The sequence below is a fragment of the Notolepis coatsorum genome (assembly GCF_963971535.1).
Source record: "Notolepis coatsorum genome assembly, chromosome: 18".
NCBI lineage: Eukaryota > Metazoa > Chordata > Actinopteri > Aulopiformes > Paralepididae > Notolepis > Notolepis coatsorum.
The window spans coordinates 47,883,162-47,902,628 of NC_140182.1; the positions used below are offsets into that span (position 1 = coordinate 47,883,162).

Below are 19,467 nucleotides of genomic sequence, written 5' to 3' on the forward strand. Positions count from 1 at the left end.
TGTTCTTACTTGCTTGCCTGGGTAAATAAAGGTTAAATAAATGTAATTCTTTATTATTATTTTTTTTTAACCGATACCGATATTTTCCGATATCACATTTGTATGCCAATATCGGTAGGCCAATAATATCTGACATCCCTAGTTGCATGTCATTGTTTAATCAAGGGCATTTTATTGAGTGCATGTTTAGCCCTGTGACTGTCTGTCTGAGTGTCAAACCTGAGTTGCTCATAGTTAAGAGTGTGAGTAGTATAGACATAGTATCCACTTGTGAATGGTGTTTTACACTCCAAACTGTTACTGTGTGGCCATTGGGCATTTTTGTGTGTGGACATTCTTTGCCATTGTGGCTATTTATTGTTGTGTGTGCCACCATTTTGGCACCTCTCTTACTCTGGCTCAGTGCTGGTAGGCCAGGGTACCACACAAACCATTCTGGCTGCTATGGCCACATAGGTTCCTCATTACTAGGCTGTGCTGCGTTCAGGCCACCAGCAAGCAGTCCAAAGTAATAGAATAATAGAATAGATATAGATATAGAATATAGAATAGAAATACTTTATTCATCCAGAGGGAAATTTGGCACTACAAATCGCTCACAGTAAACAGTAAACATTTAGGTAGACAAAAAAAACAAAAAGTCACGAATAAGAATAAAATAAAATACTGCCCGGGATATACATTTCCTATGTTATGTATATACATTCTAATATAGAAATATACAGTAAGTGTACAGTAAAAGTGTAAAATGTGACAATGTCAGTTTAAAAGTAAAAGTCCAGGAAGATATATTGTCACCCTGTGCTCAGTGATGCAGTGAGGCACAGTGATGCATTGTAAAGTCTGATGGCTGTCGGAATGAAGGACTTCCTGTGTCGTTCAGTGTTACATCTTGGGAGTCTTAGTCTAGCACTGAACGTGCTCCTTCTGTCAGCCAAGTCTGTGTATAGTGGGTGGGAGGGGTTGTCCGTGATGGCATGGAGCTTAGCAAGGCTCCTCCTCTCCGCCACCAACGCTAGATAGTCCAGCTCCACTCCTACCATGTTACTGGCCTTCCTGACCAGCTTATCCAGCCTGTTTGCGTCCCCCGCTCTCAGTCCGCTGCCCCAGCAGGTCACAGCGTACAAGAAGGCACCCGCCACCACCGACTCGTAGAACATCCTCAACATCCTTGTACAGACGTTGAAGGATATCAGCCTTCTGAGGAAGTAGAGTCGGCTCTGGCCCTTCTTGTAGAGTGCCTCTGCGTGTTTTGAGCCGTACAGTCTATTGTCGATGTGTACACCGAGGTATTTGTAATCCTCAACCGTGTCCACATCGACCCCCCTGATGGAAACGGGGGTCACAGATGCACTCCTCCCCAGATCCACAACCAGTTCCCTGGTCTTCGTCACATTTAGCTGAAGGTGGTTCTTTTCGCACCATGTGACTAAGTCCACCACCACTGCCCGGTATTCCTCCTCATCACCGTCTTTAATACATCCCACTATCGCAGAGTCATCAGAAAGTTTCTGAAGGTGGCAGGACTCTGACCGATAGTGGAAGTCGTTGGTGTAGAGACAGTGAAGAGGAAGGGAGAGAGGACTGTCCCCTGCAGTGTTGCTGACCAGTCTGTCTGACACACAGCTTTGTAGGCGCACATACTGTGGTCTGCCTGTCAGATAGTCAACAACCCAGGACACCAGGGGGGCCTCTACCTGCATCGCCTCTAACTTCTCACCCAGCAGCCCAGGCCGTATGGTATCAATAACATTTCCAAATAAAGATTGACCTCTGTTACACCTTCATCTGTTGTCCTGCTGTGTTACTGTGTTGGGAACCTGTGGCAACTAGTCCAGACCGATGTCCTCAACCTGTCACATAAGCATATCATTCCATGCTAGTCTTTTAACATCATAAATCTACATAATAATGAACTACTTATTAGATTCAGATTTATTGTCATTATACAGCACAAGTACAGGACAACAGAAATAAGTTTGTCATCTAACCAGAGTGCAAATGTAACAGTAAAGTGCAATAGCAATATACAATGTACAGGTGATTAAAATGGGTATACAATATATAAATGAGTACTACTGAGTAATAGTGCTTATCAGATGTATGTACAGTGTTATAGTATTATTATGTACAGTGATACAGGTATAAAGACACTATGGTAGTAAGTCATACTGGCCATATTTTAGTAAGAGTAGGTAAGGGATATGTACAGATATAGTATCTACAGGTATGTAAAGGATTATTTGCAGGTATATACTGACAGATGTGGATAAATATATATATATGATAAATATATGGTATATACAGCATTATTGTACATTTAGCTATCATACAGTTATATGGGTAGACTATAGTATGAGATAGGTAGTTAAGATTATCATGATTACAGTGTAAGGCAGTTGTAGGCAGGTATAAATTGAGTATAGGCATCAGAGTTCATACAGTATGGGTAACAGAGCCTAGAGTATAGGATATAGAGTTTATGGTACGGGGTGTGGCTGTCCTGTACAGAGTTCAGAGAGAGGACAGCTGAAGGGAAGAAGCTGATAAGCTAATATGAATCCATTGTTAAAAGGATTCATTAAAAAGTCTGAAAAGAATGACTTTATCAGGCGCGCCCATGAAGACCAAATGCCCGGCCAGTTACTTTCCTCTGGCGCCAGGTCTGTGATCTCTCACCTCAAGAAATCTGAATGGGCTAAAGTGGGGTAATTTTAAATAAACAAGAGAAGAGTGGTTGAATATAATTTTACTACTACCCCACCTTAAACTTAGACTTGTATTGCTTTCAGAGAAGCTGAGGTCCTTTCCCCCTTTCTCTCTACCCCATAATTTTAACACTGAGCCAAAGATAGTATGACATGCTGGCTCATGACATTCAGATCAAAGTGCCAAATTAAGATCAAATATTAATCAGGATTTAGGAACTGCATTGTCTATTTCTAGTCTCAAATGTTTTTAGAAACATGTTTTAGTGAACTATTTGAGTGGCCATGTTTTCTTCTGTCTGACCCACTGTACAACTGTACAAGCAAAACTGTACATTGGAATATTGACAACCATACTTGGTCATTTACTGTACATTGGAGGGGGTTGGGTTAGGACATTTACAGGGGCCAGTTTCGAATTGCAGTCTCCCGTAGGTGTTCTTTGAGAGTGTTTTTGAAAGTGGGTAGTGATTTACATTCCTTTACAGCTTTGGGTAGGGCGTTCCACATTGATGTGGCATAATTGCGAAATGTGTTTAGTCCCTTGTTTGAGCCGAATCTGGGTTTAACATGATTTGTGGAGCTCCCTCTGGTGTTGTGATTGTGGTATTCACTGACCTTTGGGAAGTATTTTGACATGTACATGGGTACCTTGGTCGTGTAGTGTATCTTGTAGACCAGGCCCATTGCAAGTTGCTGTACTCTGTCGTCTACTCTAAGCCATCCTAGGTTGTCAAAGTGGGCAGGGGTGAGGTGGGTTCTAGGAGTAAGGTCAAGCAGTAGTCTGACCAGTTTGTTTTGAGATGTTTGTAATTTTGTTTTTAGCGCCTTTGAGGTGCTTTGGTACCATGAGGTGCAAGCATAGTCGTAGTACCCTTGAATGAGTGCTCCTGCCAGAGTCTTCAGGGTATTCTTGTTTACCAGTGAGGAGATCCGGTACAAGAATCGAGTTTGTTGGTTGACTTTTTTTATTACATTGGATGCCATTTTGTCACAGGAAAGATTTGCCTCTAGGATGGAACCCAGGTAGGTAATTTCTTCTTTCCTTATGACAATATTGTCACCCACTGTAACTGAGAAGCCGTCGGTCTTGCTGAGTTTGTTATTTGAGCCGAAGAGAATGGACTCTGTTTTGCCCATGTGTAATGATAGTTTGTTATCAGCGAGCCATATGCAGATTTTGCCTAGTTCCGAGCTGAGGGTTTTTTCAACCTGTAACTTGTTCTTGTCAGAGACCAGCAGGGCTGAGTCATCCGCAAACAGGAACAAGTTGCAGTCACAAGCTGACGACATGTCATTTGCATAAATTAGGAACAGTAGCGGTCCTAGTATGCTCTCCACACTACGTTAGCACTGCACTGGAGAGAGGTCTGGCTGAACCTATTATCAATCCGGTATAGGGGGAAAAACCCTTAGACGCACCAATCACGATTATCCTGGGTGGCGCTAAGCAGCAACGTGCCCTTGGAAAATAGTGTCGCAGATAGCGGAAGGGGAGGATAATTCTGACTGAAATAGTCGGCCAATGGCATCTTGTACCCACAGTCTCATGGCATCGATAGACCATAGAATTAGACCCATAGAATTAGACACAACCACTGCAGGTCCAGAACGACAAGAGTTTTATGGCGAGGACTACGGACGATAACTGACTACAAAGTCAGCGCCCCCTCAATGGGGAGTGCCGACGCCTCTCTCGCGGACCAACTCAACTCCTTTTACGCAATGGTTCGGTGCAAACAGTGGCGACGTTAGCTCACCGGCTAACGACTTCGCTGACACACCGGTCGTGGAGGGGGGGGGCACTCTCTCAGTGCCGGAACACAGTGTGAGAAGAGCATTTATGCGGGTGAACACCAGAAAAGCAGCTGGCCCAGATGGGATAACAGGACGGATACTCAAGTCCTGTGCTAACCAGCTAGCCCCAGTGTTCACCACCATATTTAATCTATCCCTGGCTGAGTCCGTGGTCCCTGCCTGCTTCAAGGTGTCCGTCCACTATAATACCGGTACCAAAGAAATCCTCCCCAACAGGTCTAAATGACTACAGACCGGTGGCACTCACCTCTGTGGTCATGAAATGTTTTGAGAGGCTGGTTAAGGATTACATTTGTGCCTCCCTACCCAGTGATATGGACCCTTTGCAATTTGCATACAGGCCAAACAGGTCCACTGACGATGCGGGCTCTCAGGTACTACACGGTACCCTCTCTCACCTAGACTGCCAGAAGGGGGGCTATGTGAGACTGTTGTTCATTGACTATAGCTCAGTGTTCAACACCATAGTCCCTACCAGACTGGTGGACAAGCTGATCGAGCTGGGTCTGAGCTCCGCTCTGAGCGCCTGGATACTGGACTTTCTGAGTGAAAGGCCCCACGCGGTCAGAACTAGGCAAAATCTGCATATGGCTCGCTGATAACAAACTATCATTACACATGGGCAAAACAGTCCATTCTCTTCGGTTCAAATAACAAACTCAGCAAGACCGACGGCTTCTCAGTTACAGTGGGTGACAATATTGTCACAAGGAAAGAAGATATTACCTACCTGGGTTCCATACACATTAGAAAAATACAGAAATTAGTAGTGAGGATAAACAAAATGATGTTATATTGTGTATGTAGTGATGTACTATATTCACTGCTGTCAAGTGAATCATGTTTTTTATTGTAAACTTTTAATATAAGTAAAAATAATATTCTATATTGTAATATACTAAATTATGTAAATTCTAGTAATATTAATGGAAGAACAAATACAAATGTAAGGGGGTAGGGATCAATAAGCTAAGCTTCCCTCTACTCCTTTTTTTGGACATGTCTGCCAACCAAACACATTGCTCTTTTGTTTATAATTCCTGTTTTTTCTTTCTTTTTTTAAATGTTTTTTTTTCTTTAAGGATTTTTTTTGTTGTTGTTATGATTGTTTGGTCAGACGGATCAAGACACTGTGAGTTGGTTGAAGAAATAAGAAGAATAACATGTCCAAGAAATAAACTTTTCATTCATTCATTCATTCATTCATTCATTCATTCATTCATTCATTCATTCATTCATCCTAGAGGCAAATCTTTCCTGTGACAAAATGGCATCCAATGTAATAAAAAAAGTCAACCAACGAACACGATTCTTGTACCGGATCTCCTCCCTGGTAAACAAGAATACCCTGAAGACTCTGGCAGGAGCACTCATTCAAGGGTACTACGACTATGCTTGCACCTCATGGTACCAAAGCACCTCAAAGGCGCTAAAAACAAAATTACAAACATCTCAAAACAAACTGGTCAGACTACTGCTTGACCTTACTCCTAGAACCCACCTCACCCCTGCCCACTTTGACAACCTAGGATGGCTTAGAATAGATGACAGAGTACAGCAACTTGCAATGGGCCTGGTCTACAAGATACACTACACGACCAAGGTACCCATGTACATGTCAAAATACTTCCCAAAGGTCAGTGAATACCACGATCACAACACCAGAGGGAGCTCCACAAATCATGTTAAACCCAGATTCGGCTCAAACAAGGGACTAAACACGTTTCGCAATTATGCCACATCAATGTGGAACGCCCTACCCAAAGCTGTAAAGGAATGTGAATCACTACCCACTTTCAAAAACACTCTCAAAAAACACCTACAGGAGACTGCAATTCAAAACTGGCCCCTGTAAATGTCCTAACACAACCCCCCCCCCCAATGTACAGTAAATGACCAAGTACGGTCTTGTCAATATTCCAATGTACAGTTTTGCTTGTTCAGTTGTACAGTGTCCCCCACCCACCTACCCAACCTACCCCCACCCCACCCACACAACCACCTCCAATGTACAGTCCCCCCCCCCCACCTACCCAACCTCCTCCAATGTACAGTTTCTACGTCAAATGTATACTATCTTTTCTGGACTCTTTTCGTATCACAAACAGTACTGTATTTGCAAATCTGGTATGTCATAAATGTATAGATGTAGCAGTACTGTCTATCTGTATGTCATGTATGTCATATATGTTATGATTAATTGAAAATGGGGGACCCTGATGTAAACAAGACGAAAGTCTTTCTCTGGTCTGCATCCCCTTAACAATTGTATGTATTGAGCTGTACTGTACTGTACCCATTCTGCAATCTGTTAATAAAGTTTTCAATCAAAGGGTGGGGGGTCAGACCTCCAACACCAACACCCTGAGTATCGGGTCCCCCCAGGGCTGTGTTCTGAGCCCCCTGCTGTATTCACTATACACACATGATTGTGTGGCCAAGTTCAGCTCCAACTCCATAGTGAAGTTTGCGAATGACACAGTGGTGGTGGGGCTGATCTCTGACAACGACGAGAAGGCCTACCGGGAGGAGGTTGATGCACTGGAACGCTGGTGTCAGGACAACAGCCTGCTCCTGAACATTGGTAAAACCAAGGAGCTGGTCGTTGTTTTTTAGGAGAACACAGCAGGGGACACACACACAACTGTGGATAAACAGGGCTACCGTGGACAGGGTGAGCAGCTTCAAGTACCTGGGGGTCCACATCTCAGAAGAACTGACATGGACAACACACATAGACTCAGTCGTAAAGAAGGCGAAGCAGCGCCTCTACCACCTGAGACAGTTAAGGAAGTTCAGAGTATCGGGGAAGATACTCCAGTCCTCCGGAGCTGTAGAGAGCATCTTGACTGGAAACATCACTGCCTGGTATGGAAACAGCAAGGCACAGGACAAGAAGGCCCTACAGAGAGTGGTGCGCTCAGCTGAGCGTACTACGGGTATTGCACTACCACCCCTGCAGGTCTTATATAACAAGAGGTGCAAATCCAGAGCCTGCAGAATAATGAAAGACCCTCACCACCCCAAAAACAGCCTGTTCAAGCTGCTGCAAACGCCTGCGTACACCAGCAACTAGGACAGAGAGACTTCGGCTCAGCTTCTTCCCCCAGGCCATCAGAGTCCTGAACACTGAACTCTCCACACACAAGCACACATGAGCACACACACAACACACACACTGTATACGCTCACACACTAACAGTCACTTTAGCATGAACACACACACACACATGCTGCACACGCTCACACTCAACGGTCACTTTACACAATGAAAAGGTCACTTAAAAAAATAAAAAAATAACGGGAGTGGTAAATAGATGGATATAGCAAGTTAGCATAAGGACACATAGTATAACTGTAGATTGTATAGTATAGCATTGTATAGTAGTGTACATAAGACCCAGTGCCTCATCCGTAGCTAACATTGTATTGCACTATCGCAGGACCTTAGCGTGTCTTACCATGCTTTTTGTAAATTTTATGTACATTATACCTGTTATGTCTTATTCTTATTACTTGTATTATTGCACAAATATCTTATTCTCATTCCTATTCTTATTACTTATATTATTGCACAATCGCTGCAGGCATGACCCCCCGCATTTCACTGTATGCTTGTATGCCGTGACAAATAAAACTCTTGACTTGACTTGCAGGTGGCCTCTATAGGCCACTAACTAAGCCTCACATTGGTGGCAACTTCCTTTTCCACTAGCGTTCTTTTTTTTCCCTTTTCCAAAATTCCCATCACTAGGTCAGTCTCCTGGCTAAAAACAAGCTGGAAAGCTACACTATCATGATGGATACAATGAGAGAACATAAGAACGACTAGTATGATCATAGGTTTCACTCTCCCTACCTACATACATTATAGATAGTTATGGTTATTATGGACTAAATTATATTATCAAAAGCAAATATCTCAGATGGGGGTCTCTGGGACATCAAATGGGGGTACTTGGCCAATTTCATATCAATCTGGGGGTCCTTGAAGTGAAAAAGTTTGAGAACCACTGAATAGACTATAGGGGAGAATGGGGTGCAATGAGCCAGTGGGTAACCCACCCCCTGTGTCTAGGGAACATGTTGACCCACCCCCTGTATCTAGGGACATGTTGACCCACCTCCTGTATCTTGGGAAGCAAATTTGTATCTGTATGCCGAGTGTCAACATGTAAACTGTTGCCATGGAAGCTGATGGAAGGCCTGTTTCCCTGATACAGAGGGGGAAAAGTACCATGGGTCCTCTAATAATTATTTAATGAAAATATCACAATATTGGTTTAAATTGTATTATTAGATTAGATTAGATTCACTTTATTGTCATTATACAGTACAAGACAGTGCAACGAGATTTTGTACGTCTAACCAGGATAATCAACAGTCATTTGCAATATAAAACACATATAAATAAAAACTGTACAGTAAAGTGCAATGGTTAGCACAATGTGAAATGGTGAAACATATACAATACAAAATATAATAAAAAATAATCATTCAAATAAAGTCTACATAAGCTATGGCTATATCCTATATTGTATTATACCATGGTATTATTTAAGTGGAAAAGTGGTACCATGGCGAATTGGCGATACTGTACATGACTTTTTATCGTGGCAGTGCCATATCAGTGTTGTATTTTAAATTTAAACCCCGTCTATGAACACGTGCATAGCCATATATTACGGTATAGTAGAATAGATCATGCTTACGGTATGTCACTGTGCACTTTCATAATGGAGCCATCAGGGGGCGTGACTCGCAGATTGTAGAAAGTACAAAAGCATGGGTGCTGCCTGCGAGTTGAGACTCTGGAAAACGGCACTAGTGTGTGGACTAGTAAAATCGATGTGATCACACCAGACTGAGAAAAGGACGCATGTTCATCACCAGCCCTGCCACTGATACAAGGTAAGAAACAAGATATACAAGATACTACATGCTGTCGTTATTCTGTAGAGGATTTTCAGTTGTCTAACAAGGTGCGACAGGAAAGATAGGGTAAAACTTTCTGTCACTGTCCTCACAAGCTAATTTTTTATTATCATTTTGAATTTGTGACTTTGTATGTTTATATGATGTAGTAATAATGATTACTTGGAGATAAAAATAAAACATTTACAAAGTGTATGTCTGGCAATATCAAACTCTAGAGGCTAATTTCATTACAGGTACAAATTAGTAATCCTGTTAAAATTACGAGAACTAAACTATTTGTACACTGTATTAATAACTGTGTCATTGCTACTTTGGCTAACTAAGTGTCACCTACAAGACAGACTGTCCTATTTGTTTTTGTCTTCATGAAGCATAAAGGTCTTGCCTTCTCCCTTAGTGTTTGTGCCTGTCATATTTTAGACTATATTTTGAACCCCTGTGGAGAGAGCGACAGCATCCTGTCTGAGATGGAATGCTGTACAGCAGGCTGCAACATGTAGATGCTGCTCGCTGTTTGCTGGTCGTGTGTCAGAAGTGAACAGTGACATCACGTTTCTCCTCTCTGTTCTCACAGGGCTGGGCCTGCAGAGATATTCCAGTAGACAAGAGGAACAGAGACGAGAGACTTCAAGTGTCTGTGTCACACACATTTAGGATATACGCTTTATCGATGAGGACATTGGGCATGGAAGTATTCAAGCAACAGAAAGTGGAGGACTTCTATGAAATTGGAGAAGGATTGGGAAGGTGAGTGTTTGTACGCAATTGTTAATGTATACAGAGTTATACAGTTTTATAAGGGGTTTTCTATAATAATGTGTAGAACTGGAGAGAGACACATTACTTCTGTACCTTAATCTAGACCTAATGTTCTCGTTAACTCGTGTTTTTGTCTGTGTGGCACATTACGACTCCTATCTCCACCCCTCTGCGTATTGGTCCACCTCATGAGTGTACTTAGAGAGGGAGCAATGCAAACAGCTGGCTTGTTGAAGTTTGGGAGTGTCAGGGTGGTAAAGGTCATAGGGTCCAGGTCACAGGGTAAAGGTACACTAAGGTACACTAAAAACAAGTGTTGTTTTGTTGTGATATATAGGGTAGGGAATCTGAACCGAAATAAATGTATCCCTATCGACCTGGGAATGCTTCTCTACATCATAGGTGCTGTCTCAGTGTATTGAAGTCTATGTGAACACTAATAAAAACTGTAGTGACAAATTAATATAGAGCAGTGATTCACATACATTTGGCATGTCAGTCAAGGACCCCAAATTGATATGCATTAAGTCATGAACCCCCATTTTATGATATTTTGTCCAAAGGGACCACCATCTGAGAAGATAATGTGTTAGATAGCAGTAGCCATGGGGAGGTAGCAGTGGATAAACAGATTGATTATGTCCTAACACAACCCCCTCCAATGTACAGTAAAAATGACCAAGTATGGTCTTGTCAATATTCCAATGTACAGTTTTGCTTGTACAGTTGTACAGTGTCCCCCACCCACCCCTCCTACCCAACCCCACCCACCCAACCACCTCCAATGTACAGTACCCCCCCCCCACCTACCCAACCTCCTCCAATGTACAGTTTCTACGTCAAATGTATATACTTTTTCTCTGGACTCTTTTCGTATCACAAACAGTACTGTATTTGCAAATCTGGTATGTCATAAATGTATAGATGTAGCAGTACTGTCTATCTGTATGTCATATATGTCATATATGTTACGATGAATTGAAAATGGGGGACCCTGATGTAAACAAGACGAAAGTCTTTCTCTGGTCTGCATCCCCTTAACAATTGTATGTATTGAGCTGTACTGTACTGTACCCATTCTGCAATCTGTTAATAAAGTTTTCAATCAATCAATCAATCAATTAGACTTTCTTCTACATTTTTAGTCTCGGCTAAATTCTAGTGGATGATGTCATAATGATACATTCTCATTGTGCTGGGGACACACTGTAGCTGTTGGTGGTCCCCCCACACCCCCATCTGAGAACCACTGATGTACAGTGTGCGAGCCAAGTCCCTACATGGTACCGTTATCAAGGAAATCACGTCTCAAGGGATGATGGTTGAAAAGGAAGCTGACGATGTGCATTATGGGACAGGGAAGTTCCAAATTATTGTTTCAAGGAAGGGGCCGTTTGGACATGGTGCACCTCTGGTTGACAGACATGTTTGGTGGAAGAGGAAAAGGTGTGACTTTTGTCTCTTCATGACTTATCAAAACATATGCCCTATGTCCTAGAACAAGTTACGTCCTATTCACTTAATGTGATACGCCCTTGTGCTGTAGAGCACAACCCAGACTGTATATCTGTACAGCCTATACTGTTCAGTTGCCTAGCAGTGGTTATATACTACCACACTACCAAAGGGTTAACCCTTTCACCGCGACAATACAGAAGGTTAACCCTTTCTCTGCCACACAACAAAGGGTTTCCTTTCACTACCACACTACAGACGGTTAACCGGCACAATCTGTAATGTAAATACTGCGTAATTAAAAGTGCAGCCCTACCATCAGAGTTCAAAACACGTGTTATCATTCCCAAATTGATTGACAGGTATCTTAGTCTGAGGACAGACACACTAAACAACTAAATACTAGTTGTGAGGGCTGCAGGTGTTTGGGTCACTAGCAGATGATATGGACTCTTAAGGTTAGTCATAAACTAATAACTAAACAGTTTACGCTGACAATTAGGAGATAGGGACAAGTAAACAACTAAGTACAACCTTTACAGGTGGACTGCCACAAAATAGACAACTAAGAACAACCTTTACAGGTGGACTGCCACAGAATAAACAACTAAGAACAACCTTTACAGGTGGACTGCCACAGAATAAACAACTAAGAACAACCTTTACAGGTGGACTGCCACAGAATAAACAACTAAGAACAACCTTTATAGGTGGACTCAGGGCCGCCTGGGAGAAATGCGAGGCCCTGTGCGAGATTTAACATTATACAGTCAACATATTCTTCAATAATAGCGCTGCCCGAGGCGGGGCATGATACAGTCAACATATAGCAAAAGAGAGAGCGAGAGAGAGCTCCCGTTCTACAGTCAATATACAGTGTACAGAGAGAGAGAGAGAGAGAGACACATTGGAAAGAAATTGAAATGCTATTTGGCCCTAAACAGAGAGTACACAGTGGCAGAATACCTGAGCACTGTGACTGAAGATCCTTGAGCACAGCCTAGCCATCGAGAAAGGCCGCCATAGGCAGACTGTGTGTGTTAGAAAGAGAGAGAGAGAGAGAGAGAGAACATGTGTGTTTGTCATGTGTGTGTGTGTGTTAGAGAGAGACTATAGCATGTATGAGAGATTCAAAAGGACAAAGATCAACACTTAAATCCAACAAGAAGAGGGTCAACAGAGAAACCAAAGCAGCAAGGAGCCAATGGCCGACATCAGCTAAATAGGCTAGCCAGGTACTGTGACACCAGGCCACGTGACACACAGCTTTGGCCAACGGCCCAACGCTACCCAAGCTACACAAACGACCATTCACACACAGCACATGTCGTATCTCCAAATGTTGTGAAGTAGCATATGTTTTGCCTGGAAAAAAACATCGTTATTAACAAAACATTCGGGAGGGGAAGGAAGGAAGAGTGGGGTAATGTCATCATGACATTTTCATTAATCCAAGTTACCTGCACGATGAACGCAGGGCGAAAGGCCGCACAGGTCTCCACGTTGACGAAAGGCCTCTCGCTGGCGGGACAAAAAGAAGCTATGGCCAGAGCCTTGTCATGGTGCAGGCCCGACTACATCTTCTGTCAAAGGGCCTGCTATTCTCAAGGCTAACTGATAGCATCAAACGAACGTTCCCAGCTGACGCTAAACAGCTAACTGGCTAACAGTTAGCTCACACAGTTAGCTACTAGTAGTATTAGCTAGTCGACCAGTTTGGCTCCAGAGAGAGAAAGAGAGATAGGGTCAGGTGACTCAGGTCCACGGCGGGTATATAATCATAAGTTGACTCACCATAACGCAGTATCAACGTGGAAGGAGACTTTCTTGGCCCCACGGTGTAATTTCGGCGTATTGCTGCCTAACAGATTTATCTGCTCACAAGTTCTCTTCTCCTTCTTTTGAAAAGACATCCACTCGCCTCGCCTCGCTAGGTTAGCTAACGCTAGTTAGCATTTAGCTAAGCTAGCTACTAGCCGACATGGCTATACCATGAAAGGCTCTGGCCATTTGTCCCGTTAGCGAGAGGCCTTTCGTCAACGTTCCTTGCTGACCGACCGACTGATAATGACCGACCTCTTTCTTCGTCTTGGCTATTGGGCATAACTAAGCATAGTCAAAAGCTGCACGGGCGAAAATGTCAAACGCAGCCGACTCACGCTGCCGGCGTACTACACTGTCTACACATGATGTAAGTAAAACCACTCCCTTCGTTGAAACCAATGCTGCTGCAGAACCCCAGAGGCTGAGCTCCAATAGTGAGTATGTCTGCAGCTGCAGGACTGCAGACCCAGGAACAAGTCAGACACATTCTACAAACGTGTCTAATGTGAAATATATAAGCATATAAGCAAAACTAGATTTTAGGTCTGTGATGAAAAAGGGCCTTGCGGGAAGGGGGGCCTCGCAAAAAAAAAAAATAATAATAAAAAATAATAATAAAAAAAATTAACAATTTTTTTTTGCGAGGCCCCCCTTCCCGCGAGGCCCTGTGCGACCGCACTGCTCGCACACCCCCTGAGGCGGCCCTGGGTGGACTGCCACAGAATAAACAACTAAGTACAACCTTTACAGGTGGACTGCCACAGAATAAACAACTAAGAACAACCTTTACAGGTGGACTGCCACAGAATAAACAACTAAGTACAACCTTTACAGGTGGACTGCCACAGAATAAACAACTAAGTACAACCTTTACAGGTGGACTGCCACAGAATAAACAACTAAGAACAACCTTTACAGGTGGACTGCCACAGAATAAACAACTAAGAACAACCTTTACAGTTGGACTGCCACAAAATAAGTTGATATGAAAATAAATACATCCAAAGAATAGGACACGCAATAAAGAGGTTTGATGAAGAAACATAATTAAGCCACTAAGGCATTAAACCTAAAATTGGAGGTCATATAAAGAACACAAATCTGTCAAAAAGAACAATAAACCTCCACTAAAGGAGTTTATGGTTTGTAGTGGACTCATGACAGATATAAGACAAAAGGAAACGCATGAAAAAGAAACACACTACAATCAAACAGCTGACAGCTGTCCATCACAGGAATAAATCCACAGAATCCAGTGATTAACAGCTGTTTTCAGTCATGATTGGTTGAGAGAAAGATAAATAATGCCTATTTTCTATCTATAATTCAAACTACAAAAAAAAGAAATATATATACAAATCAGATGTTTAAACGTCAGATAACCTTTTGAAATACAGGCTTGAATCACAAGAGATGAAGTGACTACGAGTAGAAATGTAATGAAAACCGTCACGTTGTGGAAACCACTGGGTTTCTAGCAGAACTGAAAGCGTCTATGGACCATGGCGTGGGCTTAAAGAAGGCCAGCGGCTCTCACCATGGTGCGTAAGAGAGCGGCTGGAGTCTGTGTGGTTGCGAGTCGCAGACTTCTCTGACACGCTGTAGGTTCTCACTGTGGGTTTGTATGTGACTTTCATCAACACCTCGACAGCTGCGTCAGTTCCTTCGTGTTACCAGGGGTTCCGCTAAAAAAACTAAAAAGTCTTCCATTGGGGGTCTGCCAAACATATGCTAACCACATGTGTGCTCTGCATTGGTATATCCAAACCGGCGTAAGCCTCTTGGGGTTACTCAATCATTCCTATAGATCGGAGGAAACTTGATGAAGCACCCATGAAGAAGCCTGCATGGAATGTTTAAGATGTTCTGCTCTTCTCTGTCATGATGGGCTATTTATCATAACTCGGGTCGCAGACTTTCACTCACCGATATTCGTGTCATGGGCAGCAGCCTCTGCAGTTTGTACTTTCGGTGCATTTTAGCGATCTTTCCTCAGATTACATGGTCAATTTTCCACGGCATCGTCCAACTGTGACGTTGTTTCGGTTGACAGATTTACATAACTGTAATTTCAGCTGTGACAATTGAGGAAATGTAAGGGGGGGGTGCTACATTCCTAGAACGGACTGAAGTGTGAGGTTGACAGAGTGTTGAAATCTATCTGCAAAATAACCCTCGCGTCGACACCTGTCTCACAATCAGCCTAATTGATTCCATGGATGACACCGAGGGAGCATCGCGGCTCTTCCCTGCAGCTGCCATAGGCCTTGGTCAGGGTCAAGGGTCAGGGTCAAGGGTCAGGTGGAGTCCCTGGTGAGCTGTTATGTAACTGATTGTCTGAGCTAGAAGCCTGAAGAAGAAGGTCTTCTGGGAACACTTGAGTGCGATGTGTGCCTGTGAACCCTACCTTTCAGCAAATAACTGCCCCCACCTACTACAGCCAGCTGTACCTAACACAGATTTGGCCACAACAGTAAATATGTCTAAGGGCGACTACGTGGTGGAGAGGGCAAGGCGCTCACCACGAATACTGGAGACTGGGCTCGAACAGGAAAGCCTCCCTGTTCGAGCCCAGCGCTCCACATTGCTTTCAGTTTAGCTGGTCGTCCGCACTAATACACATTGGCAGTATTAGGGGGAGGGAAACTGATGGGTGGGGATCGGGCGTTGTTGACAGCGACTCCTACAGGTCGGTTGGTGCGCCTGCGCAGTAGAATCAGGAAGCGACGGTGGCGGGGCCCCTCCAAAGCCCAGACCCCTGACGCTGAAAGATCGAGCCGCGCAGGTGGAAAGATGCGACTGCTGTTACCTCGAGTATCGAAGGGGACTTGTGCTATGTATGACTTAGTCCACATTGCAGCCGGCTTGTGGGAGGCATGAAACAGCGTTCAAAGACAGGGGAGGGTTGAATTGGATGATACGAAAATTGGGATGGGAGAAAAATAGAAAATGGGAGAAAAAGTGGATAAAAAAAAAAAACAGTAAATATGTCTCATAGAACAGGGACACCTGCACTCCTGTGAGATCCGTGGGGCTTCAGAGGCGGTAGATATCAGACATGTAGGGCTTCAGAGGCGGTAGATATCAGACACGTAGGGCTTCAGCAGTGGTAGCCATCAGACATGTACAGTAGGGCTTCAGCAGTGGTAGCCATCAGACATGTACAGTAGGGCTTCAGCAGTGGTAGCCATCAGACATGTACAGTAGGGCTTCAGCAGTGGTAGCTATCAGACATGAACAGTAGGGCTTCAGCAGTGGTAGCCATCAGACATGAACAGTAGGGCTTCAGCAGTGGTAGCCATTAGACATGTACAGTAGGGCTTCAGCAGTGGTAGCCATCAGACATGTACAGTAGGGCTTCAGCAGTGGTAGCTATCAGACATGAACAGTAGCGCTTTAGCAGTGGTAGCCATCAGACATGTACAGTAGGGCTTCAGCAGTGGTAGCCATCAGACATGAACAGTAGGGCTTCAGCAGTGGTAGCCATCAGACATGTACAGTAGGGCTTCAGCAGTGGTAGCCATCAGACATGTACAGTAGGGCTTCAGCAGTGGTAGCCATCAGACATGTACAGTAGGGCTTCAGCAGTGGTAGCCATCAGACATGAACAGTAGGGCTTCAGCAGTGGTAGCCATCAGACATGTACAGTAGGGCTTCAGCAGTGGTAGCCATCAGACATGTAGGGCTTCAGCAGTGGTAGCCATCAGACATGAACAGTAGGGCTTCAGCAGTGGTAGCCATCAGACATGTAGGGCTTCAGCAGTGGTAGCCATCAGACATGAACAGTAGGGCTTCAGCAGTGGTAGCCATCAGACATGAACAGTAGGGCTTCAGCAGTGGTAGCCATCAGACATGTACAGTAGGGCTTCAGCAGTGGTAGCCATCAGACATGTAGGGCTTCAGCAGTGGTAGCCATCAGACATGAACAGTGGGGCTTCAGCAGTGGTAGCCATCAGACATGAACAGTAGGGCTTCAGCAGTGGTAGCCATCAGCCATGTACAGTAGGGCTTCAGCAGTGGTAGCCATCAGACATGAACAGTAGGGCTTCAGCAGTGGTAGCCATCAGACATGAACAGTGGGGCTTCAGCAGTGGTAGCCATCAGACATGTACAGTAGGGCTTCAGCAGTGGTAGCCATCAGACATGTAGGGCTTCAGCAGTGGTAGCCATCAGACATGTAGGGCTTCAGCAGTGGTAGCCATCAGACATGTAGGGCTTCATCAGTGGTAGCCATCAGACATGTAGGGCTTCAGCAGTGGTAGCCATCAGACATGAACAGTAGGGCTTCAGCAGTGGTAGCCATCAGACATGTACAGTAGGGCTTCAGCAGTGGTAGTCATCAGACATGTAGGGCTTCAGCAGTGGTAGCCATCAGACATGTACAGTAGGGCTTCAGCAGTGGTAGTCATCAGACATGTAGGGCTTCAGCAGTGGTAGTAGCCATCAGCCATGTGCGTTATGAACACTATCATTGAATGATACACCAAATGTGTCCTGTTTATCCCACATTATCAAACAGCCACAAATATCGCTGACAGGATATGCTGTTGACTATAGGAAGTTCCTTTGTTTTTTTGAACATGTAAAAGCTTGAAAACTTCCTCCACGCAGCAAACCCCATTGTGAATAATGCCAGAAGATTGTGGAGGAGGGAAAGTATTAAAATAAACAACACAATTTCGAGAAGAGTTCCTGTTGAGGTCATGTTGGTTTGCAGTATTTTGGTACAAAATACAAACTAAAGGTTATGAGTGTGTCACCAGATGTCGAGTAGCAATTTTATTGTAAAAAAAATAAACACTGAAAATGCCAAATCAAATTGCAACAAATTCCACATACCTGGGTTTTGCATTTGAATAGACAGACTCGAATGTATGCGTAATAGATGAAAAGAGGAAATGAAATGGGAAGCTAGATGTTTTCAGTTGACAGTAGTTTCCTGTTCAAAGAAGTCTGATGTATGTAGTCAGCTGTAAGAAGAAGAGGGCAGTGTCTGCAGAGATGTGATGTGCATCTTGTTCCACAGTTCACACTTTAGACGTCTCAAAGTGTAAACGGGTGCCCACTGATCCCTGCCGTAAACTGCTAGTATTATCTCTGAAGGGGATTTAGTGGCTTTGCATGATGTATCTATAGCAGAGATATATTAGCCATGAATGCACAAGAACAGGATACAGGATAGTGTGCAGTCAGCTGAGAGGAGGAGTGGGCATTCCTGCCCGTGAGTGGGTGGAAAAATTTGTTTCTTTAGAGCAGCTTGGTGGAGGGAACTCCATAGTGATCTCCTAGGAATTCCCGGCGTTCCGGTTGTGACAGCGGAGTCTCCCTGTTACTGGGACCCTCGCACACTCCTGTACAGCACAAACCTCTTACGAGACTATGTTGCATCACTTTACATTCGAGTAGCATTCGTCACATCAGGGTCAGAAGTTCAGACCGCTAGGTGTGCTTAGGGACAGGGTTTGGGGCGGTTATGAAACTGGCTCTGTTATGGTGTCCCAGTAGGTTGTTTTTAGTTGAAAAATGTGTTTAAATATTGGGTGGGCGCCGCCAACCCTGGCTGTGGATAATAACCTTCAGCTGTTGGAGGTGGAAGGTCCATAGAGAGATGGTGCTTTCAGCCCCACTGGCTTAGAGCTAAGATAGCCGGCACGCCTGGCCCGCTGTGGAAGACAACTCCCAGCATCTCTCCTCTGTCCACTGCTCCACCACATTAACACAACGCTCGACAAAGTAGAGGATTCAGTACACGAATCCTCTACTTTAATATAAGTACTTTAAGTAAACAACAACAAGGAATTAGTACTCTGATTAAAGTTAAAGTAAAGGTACTTGATATTGAATGTATTTAAGTATCAAAAGTGAAAGCCCACAGTCAGTCCTATGGAACGCTCAGTCCTTGACTAATCTTTTAAAGGTTGTGTTGTTGTGTGTGTGTGTGTGTGTGTGTGTGTGTGTGTGTGTG

The 19,467-nt window shown here is 44.0% G+C and overlaps 1 protein-coding gene across 2 annotated transcripts in view; it reads left to right on the plus strand.

The window, feature by feature from the left end:
- Positions 1-9,345: 9,345 nt before the first annotated feature.
- The window catches only part of dapk2b (death-associated protein kinase 2b), a gene marked incomplete at its 3' end in the record, with an annotated part of 47,767 nt that continues 37,645 nt past the window's right edge, over positions 9,346-19,467 (plus strand). For both annotated transcript variants that reach the window (XM_084334530.1, XM_084334529.1), the window contains exons 1-2: positions 9,346-9,437; positions 10,039-10,211. In XM_084334530.1, the coding sequence (XP_084190656.1) occupies positions 10,135-10,211 (77 nt within the window). In that variant the 5' untranslated portion in view covers positions 9,346-9,437; positions 10,039-10,134. The remainder of the gene's footprint in view (positions 9,438-10,038; positions 10,212-19,467) is intronic.